General features: G+C 38.0%; 1 protein-coding gene across 8 annotated transcripts in view; it reads right to left on the bottom strand.

Moving 5' to 3' along the window:
• Positions 1–3,042: 3,042 nt before the first annotated feature.
• The window catches only part of LOC116266449 (protein PTST homolog 3, chloroplastic), a 45,448-nt gene continuing 23,638 nt past the window's right edge, over positions 3,043–24,852 (bottom strand). For 3 of the 8 annotated variants that reach the window (XM_031647675.2, XM_050081055.1, XM_050081058.1), the window contains 9 exons: positions 22,315–22,561; positions 21,416–21,470; positions 21,245–21,295; positions 21,041–21,094; positions 18,220–18,339; positions 13,716–13,840; positions 12,055–12,106; positions 5,199–5,306; positions 3,043–3,468 (listed from right to left, as the gene is read on the bottom strand). In XM_031647675.2, the coding sequence (XP_031503535.1) occupies positions 5,208–5,306; positions 12,055–12,106; positions 13,716–13,840; positions 18,220–18,339; positions 21,041–21,094; positions 21,245–21,295; positions 21,416–21,470; positions 22,315–22,561 (803 nt within the window). In that variant the 3' untranslated portion in view covers positions 3,043–3,468; positions 5,199–5,207. Of the gene's footprint in view, positions 3,469–4,443; positions 4,610–5,198; positions 5,307–12,054; positions 12,107–13,715; positions 13,841–18,219; positions 18,340–21,040; positions 21,095–21,244; positions 21,296–21,415; positions 21,471–22,314; positions 22,562–24,852 lie in introns of all 8 variants that reach the window. The other 5 variants (XR_007575115.1, XR_007575116.1, XM_050081054.1 and 2 more) reach the window with 5 other exon arrangements.

The following is a 24,852-nucleotide window of genomic DNA, read 5'->3' as shown; positions in this document are numbered from 1 at the left end:
GGGGTGGTCCCCTTCCATTCAAGAAAAAATAAAGAATAATATGTAAAAATAAAGAATTATAAGTACAAATCAAAGTGGACCAAAATGTCTAACTACCTTAAGAACATCAAAAGATAAAGCTTGTTTACATACACTATCATGGTAAAACCATTGAAGATCATGGTAGTGTATGTAAACAAGCTATATAAGAAGACAGTTGATGATTCTCCCATTCTTCCAAGGGTTTGACCAGAATCTAGCCATCTCTCTATTCCTGAGCTCCCAACAAATGTCATGTCTAACTCTCTTCCAAGCTTGGAAAATGTCTTTCCATGGTGGAGAATGACTTCTGCTATTTAGGTCATCCCAAGTGCCTTTCTTGTCAAAATATTTTAGTGTATAGACCTTGGCCCAAATACCATGATCCATGGCTACAATGCATCCCATAAAACTGAGAGAAGATATATTGACATCCCCTCGTCCCTTTAGTCCTACACCACTTTCAATAATAGGTAATGTAAAAGCTTTGGCTGATAAGAGATGCATTTTGCTTGAAATGTCTGAGTCTTTCCATAGAAATTGAATTATCACATCTTCAATCTTCTTAAGCACTGCTGCTGGGCATTTAAGATCCATAAATTAATAGTTGGAGATGCCAGCGAAGTACGAATTTGATAAGACAAAGTTTTCCAGCCAAGATCCTGCTCTTCCACTTGCTCAATCTGTTTTGCATCATAATAACAACACAATCCCAATCAGCAGCAGTTAGGCGAGATGGGGATAGACCTATCGTTCAACCATATCGTTCACTGACAGTAGTAATGTCGCTATTGAAATAGCAAAGCTGAAAAAATTGGATTTCCAAGCATTAATTTTCATCACAGCAGAGTTCTCAAACTCCTTAAGAATCTCAACAAAGTAGAAAAAGAGCGAGGGGAAGCCTTAAGATAAAAAAACATATTATCCACATACAAAGTTGTAAACACGCCATCTACTCTTCGGCCAATCTTCGAAACATAAATTTTTTGCCTCCTACTAGCTGCCTGGTATTTCCTTGTAAAGATCTCAAGAGCAATAAGAAAAAGATATGGAGACAGTGGATCTTCTTGTCTTCGTTCACTATTAAAAAAGTTGCCCACTCTTCAATTGATAAGCATAGAGTAAGATGTGGTGACCACACAAGTCATAATTCTTTCAACCCAGATTGGATGAAACCCAAGATAGATCAGGAAGACCTTTAAAAAATCTCAGTATACTCTATCGTAGGCTTTTGACAAGTCAATCTTGACCCTGATGGTAGTTGACTTGCTTCGTGCCATAGCATGGATCATTTCATGCGCTAAAAGGTAAGATTGATGCATATTTCAGCCTTCTAAAACAGAACCCTGCTGCTTTGAAATAATCCTGTCTAGGATTGGCCTCATCCTTGCAACCATCACTTGAGATGTAAATTTAAACACACTATTTCCCAGGGCTATGGGCCTATAGTTAGTAATATGCTTTCACCTTTCTTAAGAATTAAAACCAAGTGGTTTTGACCAAGCTTCTTGACCATTCTATCCTTAGCGAAGAAACCAAACCAAGTGGTTCTCAAATTCGTACCGAACTTGAAGTTAGCGACCCAGAAGGATCACATTTAACTTTTTGAAAAGTAATTTTCTTGGTGTTCATTTGTAAAATGCTGAAATAATGCATAGAAGTAGGAATCTAAATGGTCTAGATTCAGGTACGGTTTCCTTTTTACCAAAATGGAGTTAATCAGACCCTAAATGTTCAGATTCAAATTCAGCCTTTGACATATCCTTATTTCTTTAAAACTAAAATTAGATCTGAATAACCTAAGTAACATTCATACATATTGATGTGAGAAATTAGACATCTAAGACCCATATTCAGTCATGAATCACATCGACCAGCAATTGGATTTGAATTTTCTTTACCAGATCCTTCTAGACGACAAAATTGGACCAGAAACAGGGTGATCATATTTAGCATTGCTCACATTTCAGGAGCCCTCTCAGCATGTCTTTAATTTTAAATAAACTATGGAGTGTTCAATTACTTCAAATTTTTTGATCTAATGTGGCATGCTTTGGCTGATGAGGCCAAAATATCCACATTAAAATATATGATTTTTTGTCAAACTAAGGATCATGTGCCAGACACAAGAACTATACTGGAGGTCCTATTTTTCTTGCATCAATCGAAGTTTGATTCAAAATCAGGGAGAAGAGAGTTAGATCATAAACCCAAGATATCAAATTTCAAGGATCACAAATCAAAGTAGATCAAAAGTCATCAATAGACTCCTAAGACAGTTAGCCTTGAATATATTACGCAAGACAGGAATGGGTGTTGGTCTGTTTCACATGTAGCGACATACTTTTTTTAAAGATATCGTTCTCTCATGTGAGAGAAAAGGTCAAGGAAATCTCTCTCGTGGACTGCCAGGGACTTCCACTAGGGACTAAATATGCATGGGTGTCCTCAAATTGCAAAGGCAAGTGGTACAGCCAAATATGTTGACGTACAGCAAGATCATTTGCCACTGCTTCATCTGCTTCTCTCACAGACCACAACAATTAATATTTATTGTCAACTGAGAATCCCAACCTTCAACTGTAAGTATTGCCCCAACCTCCGAGTGATGGCGCGCCGCTACATGTTGAATCCAACTCTCACTAATTCGTTAGATGGCTAACTGCTTTCTTTTAGACGTGGGAAGATGAGGGGGATTACTGTTCTTTTCTCATGCTTAGATGGTTGTCATTTTGTGTGTAATATCTTGCAATCTGGGAAGAGAACACTTTGTTTTGAAGTGCACACGCAGCCTAAATCAAAAGACAATGAAACGATTGACGGAAAAGAAAAACCAGTTTTTGTATTAGGTGTTCTGGTTATTCACTCTCCTTTTGAAAACCAGGTCTGTCAAGACTGAATTTTCCTGAAGGCTGAAACCCAGTCTTGACGTCACCCGAACACCGTTGTGAAGACAAAGTCATCTTGCCTCCAAAACGGCTTTTGGAGTGCCATCCACATGCCGCATGAGAAAATGGAACAAAATTCAGGCTTTCGATGGGATTTGCCATTCAAAAAGGCATCTACAGGTTATCAGTTACGACTAACAGTTTAAAAATGAACATACAAATTCAAAACTGAGTTTATTTATTTGACTTGACAGAGAAATCCAACCTTGAGAAATAGACGATAATGAACAATATATATTATCGGTTCAAAAGAACCTTAATTTCTGTACACCAGTTGGCGCGAAGCCATGCAGGCTTTGACGTCTCAGTTGTGCGAAACTGCTGTTTGTCACCTCTGTCCTAGTTGATGCCCCAACATCAGCTTCCAAGGAAAGCGTTAGACAGCAGAGAAAGTCACGTCTCAACCAGGGGCTTCAGGCCTCAACCATGGGTTTCATAGGCATCTGGCTCGTTGCACCTGCAGCCTCATTCCAGTACCATGAGGCAACTTTCCAAAAGAGACCTACCGTAGAAAGCAAAATATTTTGGAAGTAATTAAACATTAAGTAAATAGAAAGATGACACAAGATGGCAAGTCGCCATTTACTGAATGGTGAATTTAAACCTGAACTACATCAATTACCAATGCAAACAACAAAATGTCTGAAAGTGTCTTGAAGTCTAGTACAAGCAATTTCAAGAACAGCTATTTTATCCTCCCAAATTTGCAAAGACTTAACGAGACAGACAAATTCTAGCATTCTGAAGACAGGCCCTGGGTGGTCACAGTTGCCTTCCTCGAAGTATACATGTGATTAGCCAGAATATCATAATGCCTCTATCCTTGTGCAAAAAATAATACCAACCTTCCACAGTTCAGAGCTTACAAAACCAAGTTGCTTTTTTTTTTTTTTGTGCCAAGCCTGTATACGTCTGCATCTCAACATTTGGTTAATGTGAGTTGCATGTGGAGCATGCTCTGCTATTTAGCATGCCAGAACCATTACTCGCTTATGCTTTGATCTCCATAGCACAAAACTTTTGCAGCCGAGCTAACGAGATGTCCTTGTCAGCATATAGAGAAAGCTAAAGCACATGGTAGCTACCTTTATTTGTCTAACACATTAAACCAGTTGATATGACCATAATTAGAATTCATGAAAGGCAGTAGGAACAATAAAAAAGGGTAGGCATTTGGGCAGTTTGTCAGGACCCAACAAACTGGAGCATGTCAGGTGGGTCTAGAACAAGAAAACTCAAAATGTACACAACACCACTCGAGTGTGGCTCGGTAAACTATATCTTACATAGACGCATACTCAAGACAACCCACTCAACCAAATAACGGCGGGATACATGAGGCAATGGTAATAGACACCCTGTGTTAGGCCCAAGTTCTTGTCAGGCCTGTCCCCGAGCTCTGGCCTTAGTGATTAATAACTAAGAATCTTAAAACAACTCAACTAAAAACATTTTAAAATTTTCTAATCTCGCATACCCTGTTCCAAGTTCATGCACCTCATGGCAATTGAAGAGGCCTGTGTGCCCTCATGGATCAAGTCTTTTGGGAATCCACTTCAGGTGGTGAGCTGAAAATGGGCATAAATCTCCAGAAGTTCCAGCACTATGTCCCATACACCAACCATACAGGCTGAAATTTGTGCCTGTCCCCAAGAACCAGGAGAAAAAGCAGAGAAAGAAGAATGGGTGGGTAGAGGACTAAAACAAATTAGAGCAATAATTCTGTAACAGTTACAGTTTGAGAGCAACAAATGACAAAGTGCTCATCAAAGTCAGCAATAAGGAAACATATCCACAACTATAATTGCCACAACTGGTGGCAACCACAAGAAACTAAATATGTGATGACTCGTGCCTGAAATCTTATAGAATCGATTGGAGAAGATTTTTGTGTTAGGATCAGGCATCGGACCTCTTAGTAAATGGTTCTGTTGTTTGTCACTTTTCTGTCATTTAAAAACAGTCATAGTTTGAGATTTTTGCAAGAGATCAATCTCCAGTCTGCTGCTACTTACACAAGAGGATATCTTTTGTCCCCCAACCTGCCTTTCTCCATGAAATTTTCTGCCCATCATCGTCTAAAAGTAAAAACTAGTAGCAACATTAAAGCGACTCAAAGTGTACATCTAATATAAAGCTATCACAAAATACTGAAACAGAGTACTATTTCAGATATTGTAACTTTTGCATTTTCAGAACCATCAAAAGTTCCTGATCCCAAAAATTACTTACACAAACATATCAATCGCCCACTCTGAGAATGTTGTTCTCTATGTTCTCATGCTTCACACACTCTTGTTGAGAATCTACTTTCCAGATGCCATCAACAATAAATTTTATCTGTCAGGAGGGATAACAGATAATAGCATGGCTGTTAAAAGTGAAACGTTCCCTTGACAGCAAGGAGATAAATAACAAAGGGCATCATATACAGAAAAATAAAAATAAACATGTCTAAACTAATCAGTTGAAGGAATTTTAGAACAGAACCATGAACGAACAGGAATCCACATTAACCAAACAATCAAACACAGAGGTGAATCAGAAATGGCTAGTGAACTCCTCTCCTAATTACAAGATACAGTCAGAAGCCTCTCAGGGATATGATACATCATCGATGACTTAGGGTCTCTCATCCATTATTGACTTTCTCTAACTAATGAGTGGTCTACTAGTTCTTATTCATGATGATATATGTACGCGTGGTGCAAAGCTCATCAGTGCACAAGTTCTTAGAGCTGGATAAACTACAATCTGGGATTGTCTTCGTATGGAGGTTGGCTTCCAGTGCATTCCAAACATCAACATATTTTTACGATTTACATCTCTACAGCACAAACACTCCATGTGTTTGGGTTTGCATGTCCGAGATAGAAGTCAACCAAATTATCCAGTTGTAGTGCCAATACTTCTCCTGAACAATTTCCTTCAGGTCCAACACAAATAGGATGCTTCTGTGTGGCTATATTGTCATCTTAAATGCCAATATAATCTAATAATACATAACCAGCTTCCCAAGTTGGTTCACAAGATGACAAAGACTACCATTTCTTAACCAGCATGTAGCAATCATTCCATCACTACGTTACACAGAAAAGGAAAATGACATGAGACACAAAAGGGACAGTCTTTAAGTAACTAAAGATGACAAAGCATGAACGCTCTTTGCCAACTCTAATTCTAAATCATTAGGCTTACAAGCATTGGCAGTTAATTTTAAAATTCAAAAAAATTACTTAGTGGAAAAAGAAAGAAATATGAGACTTCATAAATTTAAAAAGATGAGATCATGTGTGTTATGGCACAGCGCCAACAATGTCTAGTACAGTTTGTCCATCAAGGCAAAAAATCAGGTTGGACCAGCTTATTTTACTGATCCAACCCTGTTAAAGGATATGTTTGGCCCAATTATTGAAGAAAATTGTTTGACAAAAGATCTGCCAGGAATAAAAGAATGATTCTTTACATTGGTTATTGTGAGTATCAACCAAATGCGGGACCTAGCAAAAGTACAATTGAGGAAAACATTGCTCTCTTACCATCCACACACAAAAACAATTGCACAAATATAGGGTTCATAGATTTGATAGTGAAAAAGGAGAAACTTGAGAGATTTGGTAGGCACATTTCATGCACCGCCAAAATAGTCACCCCTTTGAAAGGTTCGATGATTTCTTTCTTGATTAATTGAAGGACAGATATGATGGCAAAATTGTCACTCAATGATTAATCAGCAGCCATTGTCTTCTGTGAAATCAAAAGATTTTAATGACTAATGAAAGCCACAAAGCATACACATTTGCTTTTTCAGGATACTTGGAATGCCTCCTCTTCTAAATGAGATTGAGAAAACATTTTTGTTTAAATTTTACAACTTGCAAGTAAAATGCGTAATAGAAGAAGATGAGACTCATCAAGCTTCATCTATGTCTTGCCTTGGAATGTATTTGAACTTTCAGTATGTGTCCTCAGCTTTAGAGATCAAATATATAACATACAACATTACTTCCCTATAGTTTCTTTTCAAACTTTCAAGTCAACAACTACAATGTCCTGGTTTGCTACACAGATCTAATGAAACCATTGCATGCTACACGTAAAAATGTAATATTTTTCTTGATAATCACTACTGAGGTGATGCTAAAGTGGTACCTACACATAGATACACATATCTACACACACACACACACACACACACACACACACACATACATATATCGGGAAACTGAAATCAGCTGGCTGCTGGATGTGGCTAGATGGATGAATATCTAAACCCACCACTAAAAAGCACTATAACTGTTACTAAAAACACCATAACCGTGGCTATACCATAAACCATTGCTAATGCTCCTATAGCAGAGTACTTTTAAAGGCAGTTTTCAAATATTGTGCCATCAGACAACATTTGGCAGCCAGATGATTTCAATAGGTCTGGTTACCTAAGTAGTCTGGTTTTTACCAACTTTCCTATACATAATCCCCTCTGTTTCTTTCATGCACTCTCACCTGCTTTGTCTCTCTTTCCATCTTTTTCTTGCATTTCCTTTCCAAAACCATCCTCTCCACCCTAAGACCCATTGATCCTAGGGAAGGAAAGAGACCGGGAAAACCAATCCCAAAATAATTGCTGGTTAACGTATTTTCCCATGTGTATGTGTGTGTTTATGAACTATGAACACTTATTAGGATCATCTAAAAACATAGGTCCAAGTGCCAATCACCTTGGAGATGAATGTGATACAACATCCATATTACTTACCTTCCAACTTCTTTGAAGTTATGTTTTGCAATTAAGAAGCACTCAGTGCATTATGGCTTGTCAGTTACATGGAAAAACAACATATGAAGGGAAAAATGATACATCATCAGAAGATCAAGATCCTTGCATTTTTTGCACCAAATAAGATGTGAGCCTTGAATGTGAGAAATACCACTGTAGAAACAAAGACAAAGAAGAGAAACACGATGTAACGTGGAAAACCCCTCAACACGAGGGAAAAAACCACGGGTGAGGACTGGTGCCCACTAGCAACCAGACACTCTCTCTCTTAGATTTTCATTCACTTACTGAAAATTAGGGTTTACACCGGCTAAGTAGGGCTATAACAGCAATACACTGGATCGGGTCCAGATCCAAATCCAAATAGGTGACCCAAATATATCATACATCAACACTCCCCTTCAAGTTGAGCATACATATCAAACATGCCCAACTTGGATACATTTCTCTCAAACTGAGTCAAAGGTAAGGCTTTCGTCAGAACATCAGCAGTTTGATCTTCATACTTCATATATGGTAGAATCAACTCTCTGGCATCAATACTCTCCCGGATGAAGTGGCGGTCAATCTCGATATGTTTCGTTCGATCATGTAACACATGGTTGTTGGCCAGATTTATTGCGGACTTATTATCATAGTACATCTTCATAGGTCCTTCAATCTTTATACCAATATCAGTCAACAACACCTTCATCCATAGTAATTCTGACACTCCCATAGCAACAACCCTATATTAAGCCTCTGCACTTGAGCGAGAACAAACATCTTGTCTCTTGCTCCTCTAAACAACAAGATTTCCCTCCAAGTAGATGCAGTACCATGAAGTGGATCTTCTAGTATCAACACAGCCTGCACAGTCAGCATCAAAATACCTTTCAATCTCAATAAGCCCTTCTTTCACATATAGAAGCCCCTTGCCTGGATTCCCTTTCAAGTAACACAAAATCCTGTCAACTGCCTTCATGTGAACATCAGTTGGAGCATGCATGAACTGACTCATCACATTAACAACAAAGGTAATATCTAGTCTAGTCAGAGTAAGAGATATCAATCTTCCAACCAGACGTTGATAGTTGATACCTCCCCTTAGCCTCTTCACACAGAGGTTCTCCATCCTTAATACTTAGTTTGTGTCCAACATCTAGAGGAGTAGACGCCGGTCTACACCCTAGTTTTCTTGTCTCATTCAGTAAATCCAAGGTATACTTCCTTTGATTTAACACAAGTCGTACCTGATCTAGCAATTTCAATACCAAGAAAATATTTTAGTTTGCTAAGGTCCTTGAGATCAAATTCAGCAGCCAGTAAACCCTTTAATCTTGTTATCTCATCTTCATCATCACCTGTAACAATCATATCATCAACATAGATTAACAAAAGAGTAACCTTACCCTCCTTCCTCTTAACGAACAGAGTATGATCTCTGTTTCCTTGATTGTAGCCATGTCGTCTCATTACAAGTCTAAGACGTTCAAACCATGCTCGGGAAGACTGTTTGAGCACATACAAAGCCTTCCTCAGTTTACAGCATTTTCCCGGTTTCTCATATCCGGGGGGGCATACACATATACACTTCTTCTTCAAGATCTCCGTTGAGAAAAACATTCTTAACATCAAGTTGGTACATCTTCCACTCCTTCAACCCTGCTAGAGAAATAATAACTCTAACAGTCTTCTCATATCCGGGGGGCATACACATATACACTTCTTCTTCAAGATCTCTCCATTAAGTACATCTTTGCAAGAGGAGCAAACGTCTCCAAGTAGTCAATCCCATATTTCTGACTAAACCCCTTGGCAACCAGGCGAACTTTGTACCTCTCAACATTCTCATCTGGTTTGTACTTAATGGTGTAGACCCACTTGGATTCAACCAGATGAGCTGCTTCAGAGATTTCTACCACTTTCCATGTTTGATTTCTGTTCAAGGCTTCCATCCCTTATTGCATAGCATGAGTCCACTTGGGATCACTTCGAGCCTCTGTAACAATCCTGAGAATCAAAGCCAAAGAAAGAGATGATATAAAACATTTGTAATCTCTGCTCAGTCTAGAATATGACACAAAGTTACCAATAGGGTGTTGAGTACATGACCTGACACGCTTTCTAAGGGCAATGGGAAGCTCCTCATTTTCAGTTTCTGTCTGAATGTCTTCTTCAACAGGTTTATTTTGGGCATGACTTGGGTCATTCAGGGAAGAAGTAGGATTGAGATTAGGAGTAGAGTTCTTACCATCAGTCACCTTATCTGTACGAATTCTTCGCCTCGAGTACACCTGCCCAAACAAGCGACTAAATTCCTCTTCCGTCCCCGTGGAGCACCCTTCCTTCTTCTCATGTTCAAGCACCTCAACAACTGGTGGACTCTCTTCCCGCTTGTACTCTAAGAAATCTGTAAATTGAATTTCTTGGCTCGGAGAATACTCTTCCCTTGACATAGACTTCTCTCCCGGAAGAGGATTCTCACCAAAATAAGAGGCATGTTCCAAGAATGTGACATCCTTGGTAACGTAAACACGACCAGTGGTAGGATCAAGACATTTATACCCCTTTTGAGTAGGAGAGCCAACAAGTATTCCCTTGATTGACCTTGGATCAAGTTTTTTAACATTAGGGTTGTGATCATGAATGAAGCAAACACACCCAAAGACACGATGGGGTAGGTGAAAGGGTTGACGATTCCCTGAAAGCATAGAGTAGGGAGTCCGCCCATTTAACACATGACTAGGCATACAGTTAATCAAGTATGCACTAGTAAGAACAACATCTCCCCAATAATGTTTAGGAAGATTCCTTTGAAACAAGAGGTCTCTGGTGACATTAAGCAACTGACGATTTTTCCTCTCAGCGACCCCATTTTGAGGAGGGGTATAGCTACAAGAGGTCTCATGAACAATCCTCCTTTTCCGAAGGAAATCCTCCATAGTAGAACACGGTAGCAGGAGCGATGGCGGAGGATCAGCCGAAACTTCACGACAACAAGTCGAGCCAAATTTTTTTTTTCTAGAGATTTGGCTCTGATGCCATGTAGAAACAAAGACAAAGAAGAGAAACACGATGTAACGTGGAAAACCCCTCAACACGAGGGAAAAAACCACGGGTGAGGACTGGTGCCCACTAGCAACCAGACACTCTCTCTCTTAGATTTTCATTCACTTATTGAAAATTAGGGTTTACATGGGCTAAGTAGGGTTATAACAGCAATGCACTGGATCGGGTCCAGATCCAGACCCAAATAGGTGACCCAAATATATCATACGTCAACAACCACCAAGAATGTTCTATGTGACTTCTTTTGCACAAGTTTTCATGTAAGTTAAAAGGTTCGTGCAGTGATCAAAAGACCACCTAAATTTGCTGAATATTTTTCTCTAATGACCGACCATAGCTGCTACACTTGAAAATGGTACACTCAGCACCTAGTTTTTAACCATTTTCTTTTTCGATAAGGAAATATAATATATTTGTTTATAGTAAAGACTGCCTTGATTTGGAGAAAAAGAAGCATTAGCTTCTTAGAGTTCAAGGTATTCAACTCATATGTTGTCAAACACATTCAAAATATTGGACCTCAAATGGTCTTTATGCAAGCGTCATTGTTGGTCCAGCGTTCAAACAAAATTTTGACACTTCAACTTGAATACATAAAGAGGTCAAAACAAAAAGAGTCAATGTCATGATAGTTCTTATCAGCCAAAAATTGGCATCAGATCCAAATCCCACTATTGGTTCTAATATAAGGGAATGTCACAAGCATTTAAATTGTGCTTGCTGGCAGCACAAATTTATAGAGGAAACATTTCTTTTCATTTTTCAAATCATTAGTTCAATTGCTTATTGCAATAGAAAAAGGTTATGGTCATCACTTATGCAACGATGGATGTTCTGAGAATAGGAGTGTGCAATGGCATTTTGTTGTTTAAACTAGATTTAGCATGTTACTTTGTCATTTACAAATTATGAGAGAAAATGTATAGAAGGTAAAAGGCCCTTTTGGCAGCCTATGTCAAATTCTCATAAGAAAGATCACCAAGCAAGAAACTTAAGAATTATGATGAAGACTGACTAGTAAAATCCATAGAAACCACTAGCATGGTAGCAAAAATTAACGATGAATCAGACGAGTTGTTGGTCCAGAACCAGTCAAATGCACTGGCTAAACAAAATTTTACTAGTCATAGCCATTACCAAATTAACACAATTGACAATTCATTTAACGATATGACCACTATGAACCAACTTCATTTAGGGCATGAGACCATCAATTGAAACTATAGATCAATCAGGGAAATGTTTAATGCTTATGACCTCATAAACTCCAGGATAAAGCCATAAAATAGTTGACCATGACATTGGTAACCTGCAACAAATGTCAGTAAGAAAAGCAGAAATTAAGGACTGAAGTAAGGCTACCAAAACTTTACAATGCAAGAGAGAAAGAACACAACAATGGTGATCGCAAAAGAAGAAAAAGGAAATAGATAGACGTTAGAAAGAATATCTGCAAAAGTAAATATTCCACGGACCATAACTAAATATGCATAGGCAAAAAGAAGCATTATGAACTCTATGGATCTGTTGACTGACATGATTGATGATTTTACTGAGGAAAAAGACAAGGTGGAAAAGGAGCTTCTCATCCTTCTAATTGTACTTTTGCCAAACTTACATAAGGCTGAGACCAGCATTTTTAATTTTCATTTCCTGCTGTAATGCAACAGTTGGTTCACCTTTCCTGATGATGACATAGTTAAGTGGACTACAACAATTATGAATTACAAGCCGTCAAATTTAACATAAGGACTCTGTTAAGTAAAGTAACTTAATTTTTTTCCCCATATATGAGACTTTGTTCAAAGTGGCTTACCGTGCAATCAGGACTCTGAATAACAGATCAGATGCAAATTTCAAGACATCCAAGTTTGAAGTCACAATTTGCTTTATGGGATTTCTATCCTTAACAGATTTCCCTGTTTCATGTTTCTTACTCCAACAGAAGATTTTACTTCTTTGCATTTTGATGTCATAGTAGTAATCCACATCTGGCATTGCATTTGTTCATATATCATGAACTCTTGCATACAGATGTTTGAAGGGCAAGAGGCTCACAAGTGTATCACACCTTTCGGCAAAGCCATAAGGTATCATGGCCTTAAATTTCAAATCCTTTCTATAGAGCTCCATCCACCTTCCTGGGGGGGTTGAACTTAAGGCCCACAAATTGAATGAAATTAAGTGTTTCAGCACCTCAATTGTGCCTCTTGGCAGAGATCCATGATGATGTCATCTAATGATCTAAATTGGTGCCACATGCCGGGCTTAGCCTCCTTGGATTAGACACGTTTGAATGTGTAGATTTTAGTACTTGTGTTGTACATAAAAGCTCACAAATTTCTCAATGGTGAGGAGCCTTTGTACCAGGCACATGTTAGCAGCTAGTGGTTTCAAGTCAGGCTGCATTAAGCAACTTTGGTCCATCAAGTTTAAAAAAATTTCAGATATGGGATCATTATTCATTTGAATCTAGCCTAATTTGCTTACCATAAGATGAACTTTATAATGTAATTGAGAATTTAGCATGATGTTGAAGTACCTAACTTTACCTATACTTATATTAAGTTACAGAATAAACCTGACTAGGCCACAACCCCGAGCTGGCTTGTTGGAATGACAAGTCAGTGTATGGCAGATCAGATACTGGGTTACCAAAAGATCCAACCATGCATGGAAAAAGCAGCTTATTCTGTGTAAATGTGAGAAAAAAAAATATTCAAAACAATATGTTATTGGAAGGTGATAAGCTTTAACAGAATCAGATCAGCAACCACTCAAACCATAACATATTAGAATACTTTGAGGAGGTTAATGTTATACAAGTGAATTTTTTTATTCTAGGCACTACACAATGAGAAAATGAAACAGAATGTTCTTTAGATTGAGACATGGAAACAAAACTTCAATAGAAAAACCTTGCTCCACTTGTATTCTGGATCCCTGAAGTTGCATCTGCCTCCATTCTTATTGGATGATGCCAACCATTGAAGCTTCCAGCTACCTCAACCACTGCAGCATCACCATGGTACTCAACTCGAACCTAGAAAATGGGAATAGTGTGGTAATGCTATGGAAGGACAATCACAAATAACAAACAGCTTAGGAAGAAATAAGGAGCAGAGTTCATAGAAACTAGCAGCACACTCAATAGCTATGTCTGGACACTCCAAAGTCCAAAGAGCTTTCAGTGTTGGAGTATTTGACACTTTTACACACCAAGACTCTTTGGCACTTCATTTTATGAAATGGAAGTGTCAAAAAATGGGCAACACGATATGTCTGACATTTTAACTACGTGCCTTATATACAACGTTCCCATCTAGGGATAATTCATTTATTTGAGATGAAAGCAAACTTTCTTTTTCCTCTCATTCCATACTTGGAGAACCTTACCCATTACTAAAACCTTGCTGAAAAGATGCACGAAAAACACCTACTCTATCTCTTTCCAATTTGCAACTCACAAGCCATTGTCTCCATAAATGGTTCAATAGGAAGGCCCCACCCTTGGATAAAGGAGTAAGGCAGGGACGTTTCCTCTCCCCTGTGCTATTTGTCTTTGCTCTTGATAGCCTCAATGAATTGATCTTGTCGGATTCCCAAGAAATTCTTCGATTCTCTTCCAGAAGCATATGATTATTCATCTGCTATTCACTGAACTGATCTTATTTGGGCAGCTATTCAAGCAAACACCCTCTACTGGTTGCCATTTCAATCTTCACTGGGCCCATTCATTATGCAGACAACATCATCCACTTTTGGGGAACCATCACTGCAGAAATAGCTACCAATACCAAGCTTACATTATAAAGGTGTTCCGTACACTATTGGGTTTATCTCTACCAATAAAGCTAAGAGTGCCATTTGCTTATTCAAAGCTGATGAAAAAACAAGCCACACAGCCTCTCTTATTTCTGTCTGCCCCATTGTGCAGCTCCAAGCCTAAGTCACACGGGTGCGTCAACTATGGTGGCATACCCACACCCGCATCGGTGTTGGTGCTGGTGCGACCCTATTAGAATGCATGTGTCCATATATATATATATATACATATATATTCTGGTACTTAGGATATTTATGTAATTTTTTCTTTTTCCTTATGTATTTTCCTTTTTCTTTATGTATTTTTCATTTTGTTTATTTTATGTTTTTCCTTTTTGACTAGGCATTGACTAGTCCCAACGGCTAGATTTCTAGTCGTTGGAACCAGTCCAACGTCTAGTTCCTCTTCTCTCTTGTGTAGTCTCCCTCTATATAAAGGATGGCTATTCACTTGTTTTGTTAAGGCTATGAGGCCTGGTTTTGTATTCTATTGAAGGTTAATACATCCCAATGTAAAGCTTGTCAATTGGGAAAACACTATCGAGGTTCCTTTCCCTCCAATTAGAGTCTTTCAAGTTAGAGTCCTTTTGATTTGGTTCAATGGTTATTGATTCGTGTTCCAAATAGGTTCCAGTCTAAATATTATATGATCATTGTTAAGATTTTTCCATGTTATCTTGGGTTTTTCTAACAAAGGAGAGATCTGATGTAATTTCTATTCTCACAACTTTCATTCTTGAAAAAAAAACTCAGTTTGATTCTCTTGTCAAATGCGTTCGCATTGACAATACTCTTGAGCTCAAATCTGTTTAATTAATGCAATTTTATCAAAAAATGAGATTCAAACTCAATTTACATGCCCTCAAACCTCCTAGCAGAATGCCGTAGTGGAAAAAAAAAAACATAAGCGCCTTCTAGGTATTGCCCATACTCATGCTCCAATCAAGTATGCCCTCATCCTTTTGGGGAGATGTCATTCTTACTGCATGCTATCTCATAAAGTGTATGCCATCCTCAAATATTGATGAGCAAATATTTGGAACATTTACCCTGGCCGACCCTTATTTCTGATAACTCCTATAGTATTTGGCTGTGTCTATTTTGTTCATAAACTTGGACAAAACTAGGGCAAATTGACCGCTCAAACAATAAAGTGTGTTTTCATTGGCTACCCTAAGCAACAAAAGGGATTTCAAAGTTATGAACCCATCTCTAAAAAAGAGTATGTTAATGTGGATGTCACCTTCTTCGAAGTCAATCCCTTATTTTTTCCATGTTAAATTTTGTACTCAGGTTCATGTACAGGATTCTCTTCCTTTTGCCTATTCCTATAGAGTCTATTCCCTTGGACTTTGGAGTTAGCCCGGTAACTCACCCACCCCTTTACAAGAAAACCCAAGATGACACACGCACCCCCACGCCCTAATCCCAGATTAGGGCTTCTTCCTCCCAGAGGTAAAACTTTCTCAAAGCTGCGATCCTCCCCTGATCTGGCCTACCAACCCTATTTATAGTGGTTATCAGGTCAGTCCAATGGACCCGGCCTGTGATCCTATATCTGGTATCTAACACTCAGTTTCATCTTCTTCATGATATTAAAATCCACCACTGGTCTACACCAGAAAACTTCCTCCTAATCATGGTCCTTCGTCTTTGTCTTCTCTTGAGATAAGCACTCTTGAGCATGTTGGCAGTTCTAATATTTCTCCTAACTTCATAATAGATGACGATCTCCCTATAGGCTAGAGAAATGAGAAACGACAATGCAAACTGCATCCCATCTCTAACAGACTGAGACTGGGAAAGAGTATACGAAGTTACGAACCTCTATCTCAAATCTATTTGCCATATCTATTCCATTGAGCCATCACCAGGCACTATTAGATTCTCAATGGAAATAAGCCATGCAAGGAGAGATGGATCCACTGATTTCTAGAGGTACTTGGGAGTTTGTTGCACCTCTCTATAGCAGATGTTGACATTGTTGGATGCAAATGAGTGTACACAGTCATGTATAATCCAAATAGCACCATAGAAGATACAAGGCTAGACTAGTAGCCAAGGATTATATGCAGACATATGATGTAAATTTCTTCCAGACCTTCTCTCTTGTTGCCCCAAAATGATCACTATGCGATTGATTATCTTTATGGCAGGTCATTGTGGCTGGATTATAATTCAATTCGATGCAAAGAATGTTTTTCTTTATAAAGATTCGTCAAAAACTGTCTACATGTGGCAACCACCAGGGTTTGAAAGTAAGAGGGAGTGTGACAAGCTATGTCACATAGGTATGGGTGCCGGTGTTGGTACGGGTACGGACCATTTTTAAAAAACTTGGGTACGGGGGTACGGCCGTACACATCCAACAGAAAAAATAATCGTTGGTCGCATCACAAGATTAAGCGCAGCATCTTGTGCTTAGACAAATGGTCTGATAGTTGAGACCAGTTCTGTGGGCGTCAGGGCGTGTCAAATAAGCATAGAAGGAAAACGATGCATAGTTGGTCTGTACCCTAGCCTGTGAGCTACCTACAAACACTACTAAAATGACAGCCAAGTTCCCCTGCCTATTCCTTTTTACTTCTCCGTGTGTGCTCTGTTTCATGCTTTTAACTGCAAAGATAGTAAAGAACTAAATAATAAAATAAAGGGAACAAAAAAAGATCATCTAAAAGGGCACGACAGTTAAAAAAGGCTAATACTACAAGAAAAAGAAGAGGTCACATTAAATATAAATGCCGTTTCGATAACATGACACTGTCGAAAGAGGTTTCAATATTCAGGCAAGGATCGAGCAATAGGAGAGGGCTTCCGGCGAGTGTGCAGGTGGTCGCAGTCACCGTCGGCGATCATCGCCGGCGGTGAAGGCAGGGGTGGAGCCGATGAAAATGAAAAGAAAAATGAAAGAAAAAAAAAAATACCGTGAGAAAGAGGAACGAATGCTGTCGCTGGTCGCCGCTGCCGTCGCAGTCGCCGCTTCTGTTGCCAGTCGCCGCTGCCGCTGCACACTCGCCGGAAGTCGTCGCCAGTCGAAGGCTCGAAGCTGCCGTCGCTCGGTGAGAGGTAAGAAAGAGTAAAGTAGAATGTTTTAAGGGTTTTGTTTCTTTTTTTTTAACGTTAAAATGGTTTTAAAAGTTAAAATCAAATAATCGTTAAAAATAAAAAACGGACGGATTTGGACTCAGTCAAAGTTGACCGTATCCAAAAATGGACGGATACGGCCTTCGGTACGTTGACCGTACCCGGTACCCGTACCGGACGGGTACTCCTCCCTCCTAGCGGTACCCGTGTTACTTTGGTGACAAGGTATGCAGACTACGAAAAGCGATACATGGACCTAAACAAAGTCCAACAGCATCGTTTCAGAAATTATTCAGGGTGATGTTGGTCTTTGGCTTTCAGAGGCCATAGGTTGATTGAGGTGGCTAGCAACAACAACCTCTCTCCCTTCTTTCTCTTCTTTCCCCTTCTCCTCCAAACCTTCACCCTCGTGTCTCTTCTCATGCATATTTATATTACTTTCAAATTATTCCTTGTGGTTAACATATGCATCAATTCTTAGATAACAAAGACTGCAAGTCAGATACAAAGTACCTCTCTTAGACCTAACAGATCCTCTTCAACAGAATTTAAGAGAGCATCCTTTTCAGAAATAAGCTTCATTGCTTTGTCAACCTCATTTTTAGCTTTTTCTTGTAAAATGGATAAAGCAACCTGTAAACAAAGAAAAATCAGCTTTTGCTTGCCAAATGGATAAAATAACATCTACAAAAAAGCAAAATCATAATTTCATGCAAAATATATGTTTAAACAAGATGATTCATAATTAGGCTCCACAAAGACATATACGTAGATTTGATCTTCTGTTACCAGTGCATATTTTGCAGTTTCACCTTCATCAAAGATTAACATCAATTTTGTGTAAAAGCTCTTAGTTAGAAATTCAAAACAAATGTTTGGAACAGAGAGGCAGACAATGGCCTGATTTTGCCTTGGTTATCCAACACAAGGTACATCAAATTAAGCACCAAACAGCCTGAGAGTTTTTGTACTGATTATTGAAGACCAGGTACATCAATTGAGCACCAAACATGATCATGCACATACTGTACCTCGAAGACAAAAATAAATCACTATCTAAGCCACATGGGTAGGGATATGGTTCGGGTAAGGGTACGGAGATACGGGTACAGACATGGCAATTATAGAAAATGTGGGTACAAGGGTACGACATGATATAAATATGCATATATGCAAAATAACTAAAAAAAATCAAAATAAAAGCAACATTTAAAGAAACAAGTGATACAAATAAAAGACAGTACATGTTAATGAAAATAACTCTAAAAACATAATGAAACTAAGTTGGAAAAAATTAAAACAAGCCAAATTAAGCATTTTGGATCAATTTTGATCTAAAAGTACCCAACTGTGTCCAAGTACCCACTTTGGGTATGAGTACAATGACTTGGGTATGTGGACCTTACTGAAGTACCCATGTGACTTAGATCACAGCCACACTGTTTCGTCCAAATAAACTGGGATGGCCACAAACTGCATAAAAGTAAAAATAGATATATGGTTGTTACAGATATCTAGGCATAAAGGGTTATGAATCAGTTCCTTTGAAATAAACGAGCTTGTAGAGGGTGGGTGCAGAGATCATAGAAGGTCATCATTCTCATTTGGAAAGCGATGTAATAGGCATTCAACTTAACTCCTGGAAGTCATGCAAACTATGTCATTGAAATAAAGTTAATAAACTCATCTGAATGAAAATGGCTCAAAAAATTGCAGCAACAAAACCAACAGGATTGTGGTTACGGTCTGTAGCAACTAGCAAGTTGTCCATGATGACAAATATAACCAGACATTTTTAGATATATTCTGCCCATGAGCAGGCATTGTTTTGTTATATATGGCAACCACCAAAGCAAGATCTCGGCATACTGTTTGTTTGGAGCACTAGCCTAAGCATCAGTAAAAAATGCATAGAACAAACAAGCTGGAAACAACACCAAGAAGATGGGTTTTTTAGGCCCTTCACAAAAGCAATTCTTGGGACCAGAGCAAGTTCTGGTCCACCACGTTTCCATTTCCCTCACATGAAGTGGCCTACCTCATCATATTCCTGCCCTTTACATAAAAATGATTAATAACATGGAAGGTAGAAAAGGTCCAATTTTCATCTTGTTGGACTAACATCTGGTATATATGGAAGACAGAAGATCGAGTCGTATGTTTTGTGTGAACATATTAAGGACGACAAGCTTGTGTAACTTTTAAAAGGACGATAAGGTCTGCTATTATTTAAAAAAAAGCTTTATTTCATTCAACATAAAATTTTAACAATGGACTAAAATGACCTTCTAATACAATTTGATTTAGCCAAAAAAATATAAACATGCAACATTATTAATTAATTGATATATATATATATATATATATATATATATATATATATATATATATATATATATATATATATATATATATATATATATATATATGATTGTATGTTATATACAAACATACGTACTTGCAGAACCCATACCCAAGTTCTTTTAAAAATGCTCGTGTCTGCAGCTCACACCCATGTGACATAGTTCCATAGGCTGCACTTCTTTTATGTTCTCAGGACAATAAGCATACTAGCTTTCTTTTAAAATACTTGCAAAGCATTAAGTTGGGCAACATGGAAGGCCTATGCCAATAGAGAAGATTCTTCTCTATGTTCCTTCTGTCAAGAGAAGAGTTGCAGATAGAGAATCATTGAACAGGTGAACTGCCCCAGACATGATTAATTTTTCACAGTTTTTTATATTATGACCTGGGTGTGTTGCTTACTGAGTCATGGTTCTCTTCATTTGCATTGTTAACTGGACATGAGATTGTCACTAGCAAGTTTCTTCTTGATCTTTGCCTAAATTGCCTATGGTAGTTACATTTGTATCATTGATTCCATGTTCCTCTGAAAAGTAGAAGTGCCAAACCTTCATAACCACCAGTCATTGACAACTCTTCAGGTGCAAAAGTTAGAAAAAAAACCGTAATAGAAAGCATATATAATGGAGGCAGTGACAGAGGTCAAAGTTTAAGTCAGCAACCAGGCCATTGGCCCATTATATAGTAAAATGAAAAAAAAAAAGCTACAAGCAATATAATCTGATTTAACAAACTCTGATATCGACAAAAACTCAATGAAAAATGTACAATTCTTGAACCACAAACATACCAACACATATAAACGCGTGAATATCTCAGTTAATTATATTCTAGAAAAAAAATCATTAAACCACACACCAATGGCAAAGTTAAATAGTTCCGTACTCTCAATGGAAGCAGACTGCCATGTTCCAAATAGAATCCACTCTATCAGCAAAAGCAAAGAAGCAAAAGGTTGATTAATGATTACCTTTTCATTCTCGATCTGCTGCCTCAGTTCTAATAATTCAATCTCCTTCTGGTGCTACATTATTGGAAAAAAAAAAGTACTAATGACTTGATTATTTCATCAAAGCTAGTAAAACTTATAGGATGGGTGCATGTCTGTTTGTCTCTGTGTGTATTGGGGTGTGTCTGTGAGAGAGAGAGGAAGAGAGAAAGAGGATCACCATACAAGCATGGCTTTCAATTCATTAATTTCAAGCTGTTTATCACTCTTATTTACCTGCAGAAATGGCAATTGGCAAGTAGATGATGTCATATCCACAAAAGGGTTAAAAACTTAAAATTATAGGTTATGATACCAAACAAAACTTTAAGCAAAATCATTCACCCTAAAAGATACCTCTTCAACTGAGCTACTAGCATCAGCAAAATTGCTGTTGGTTGAAATTTCTTGCCTGCAATTCATTTGGGAGACATTATTTTGTGAGGAAACTGCTTCCAAGACTTTCAAGTTCCTGAAGACAGTATCTAACATCCATTTCATTCTACTCTACATGATTATTCAAACTCAATAAACAAGAACTAAATTCCAACTGAACATGAAAGATACAAAGAAAATGCTTAGAAGTTAAAAAAAAAAAACTTTTTATAGAATAAGCATGATTTTTCAATTTAGGGCATTCTCTTGAACTTGATTTAACTGAAGCCTCTGCAAATGCTGTGTGTTGTGGTTTCCATGAGTGACATAGGTCTTCATGGCAGATATCAAGATGGATACCACCAGGACCACATTTTCAGGAGGGTGTGGAAACTCTCCTACATTCTCCAGGTTCAAGATTTTGTAAACTTAATGCTCTGAGCAGAATTGGAGTTGTAGCTTCAGCATGAAAACCACGAAGACCTCAAACGTGGTATAAGAGATTGAGAAAGGAAGAAAAAAATTAGATCAGTTCAGTCAAGAGTCTACACCCTTGCTTTATATGCAAAAGCCTCAATCTTATCCCCTTAGATGTGTAACCAAAGACCATAAGATAGACTGTCCTTCCACAGGTACCAATTCAAGATATATCATCCATCATAGCCTCACCAGTCACCACTAGAAATCCTACAAATGCCCTCCATTCACAGTGTCCTAATAAAAAGGCGGCCCAGCCATGACCCTTTATGAAGGAAAAGTAAGTGGTTGACAATGGTGTATTATATATATGTATATGTGTGTGTGTGTTGAATGTGAAACTTTATTCCCTTTTAATTCTTTTATTTTTTTTCTTGAGTCAAAAACTCTGATATGGAACAAACCTGGATGGGTAGAGACCAGGAGGAAAAGTTGACCCATCATTAAACGCTGGATACTCTGAACTTTCTACAAAATGATCACTCAAGCTTCCTTCACTAGGACTGCTGATTGTGGCTCCTTTCAAGCCATTCAACCAAGTGATTGGTTGGTTGATTTCAGCAACAGAATTTTCCAGTCCATATTCCCCATCATGGACCATGGATAATTTATTGTCAGATTCCACGGTGCCTGTATCAAATAACATCACCACTGGTATCATATTAAACAAATTTACAAATAATAAGGGATGAAAAGAGAAAAACAAAAAACTGATAAGCAGGAAGGCAGCAAAAAAGAAGAGAGTACGAAAAAGGGCAAAAAAAAAAAAAAAAGAAGGTTATAACTTATAAGGCAGCACTGCTCATTGCCCCATGATAAACAAGAATACATAGATACACCTTATTAAGGGCATAAAAAAAGAAAGAAAAGAAAAGGTGATGGAGTCAGCTAGATATATGACATGGTCAGAGTTGTACGCACAATAAACATGAAATGACATCTATGTCCATTTCAGACACGTTAAGCTTGTCAAAATATTTGAATAATCCTCACTTTGAGTTAGAGTCAAAGTCCATGATTGTCCATTTTTATTTCTTTAAGTTAGGTGTTCTTTTATTTGTTATGTCTAAGGGTTAGGGTTTACTTTGTAAAGGGCTTCACTAACAAGGGGAATCTGATCTCTTGTTGCTTATTTAGTAAATAAGTTAGGGCTACAATCCTCGTATAGAATATGTTTTTTCTGTTCAGCAGCAAACCTGAAGTGCTGCTCCACTTGTATCAAAGAGAAGATTCTAATAACAGCAGATTTGATGGTTTTCATGGTTTCGGTTTGCAATATTCATCAAAGCTGAAGGTAACAATACAACGATATTTGCAAGTTAGGAACAAGGGTGAGATGTTAAGCAATAATGAATATTTGTAAGGAAACTTATCAGTTCGCTGTCAGTGTTCAGAGTGAACACAAGGGAAGGATAAAGTAGCATTGACATATTCTCCCCTACAACACAGGGACATGCCATTTTGGCCTTACGCCTAAATTTGACTTTTAGAATATCATAAATCAGAAATTTTATCAATATGTTTGAGTCACTGTCATTCCTTCAATAACAATACTTCCTACACTTCCAAGAATCCACGTGACTGGAAGCAACTCGGATGCTGATTGTGCATAGAAATGCATGCGGACGAGAGACGTATAAATCAGACTGCCAACAAGATGATACTAAATAGGATATTTATTAATAGGCTGGCCCTTCCAAAGTCCGGTTCCTTCGTGTCTTTATTACCAGATGAAATCATCATTAGCTTCTATTAGTGCATCAACATGTTTTACCTTATATCTGGTCCATCATGTACCACTACATTAGCTAAATAGGTATGCCATAAGATTCTAAACGGAATTCTTCAAGCCCAAAAAGAGAAAATTACGTTGCCTAAGGGCCTTTCTGAATAGTTGATCAAGGTAATGCTTAAACACTTAAAATCCACTTTATATCCAAGTGTTAATCCATAGTCTTATCATGTCATCTACACAAAAAAATAATAATTGTAAACATCAATTCTTGGATATAGATGAGATCTGTTGTAGGATCAAATAAATTTTTATGCATCAAAAAAAAAAAAAACAGCCATAGTAAAGTTATCAAATCAAGATGTTGGACGGAGCCCTGCAAGGCAAACATCCCACCTCCATGATTTATCATACTTAGAAGCCAACTCACGAGACTGTTTTAGATAGTCAGACAAAATCATTTATGTTATGACTGTTGTCACCACAAGCAGTCATGGTTACAACTCACCTGCAACTGTGGAATTGTAGCCTTTGGCTATCAATCCTGCGTTATCATCATATCTCATTGTCTATGTCATAAGGTGCAGGATGCAGTTGCAGATGCAGCTCTCTTACAAATAAAAATGGGTGTGGGTGTATATACAATATACAAAATAAGATTCAACATAAACTATGTTGCAGCGGAGAAGAAGAGAGTGAGAGAGAGAAGCTGCCGTGAGATTGAACTAAAAGAACCTTTTATTACGATAACCCTTATCTCTCTTATAAAAGAGATTAGGGTAAAAAGGGATTTACAAAATAACTCAATGGGAAATAAGGAAAATATTAAAGAGATCTTATAACTCTTTAATATTACAAGGAACCTCCTAAAACATAAAACTTTTCTTATTCAACACTCCCCCTCAAGCTGGAGCATACATATTAAACATGCTCAGCTTGTCACAACATCTAGAGAAATCACCAATAAGAAGATGTATACGTGAATTCATAGGTAAATTTGCCGGTTTAGCTCCTAGCATCCCTGTGTCCTGCAATAAATCAAGAACATACTTCCGTTGAGAGAGAACAACACCCTCCCCATTGCGAGCAACTTCTATTCCCAAGAAGTATCGTAGAGGACCCAGATCTTTCGTCACAGTGTTTTTGAAGAAACAGCTTTGCATCAGAAATTTCTTGATCAGAATCACCCGTCAGGATAATATCATCAACA

This window comes from Nymphaea colorata, chromosome 12, assembly GCF_008831285.2.
Source record: "Nymphaea colorata isolate Beijing-Zhang1983 chromosome 12, ASM883128v2, whole genome shotgun sequence".
Classification (NCBI taxonomy): Eukaryota; Viridiplantae; Streptophyta; class Magnoliopsida; order Nymphaeales; family Nymphaeaceae; genus Nymphaea; species Nymphaea colorata.
Note: the sequence above shows the minus strand (reverse complement) of the source record. Positions and strands in the feature narration are given on the sequence as shown.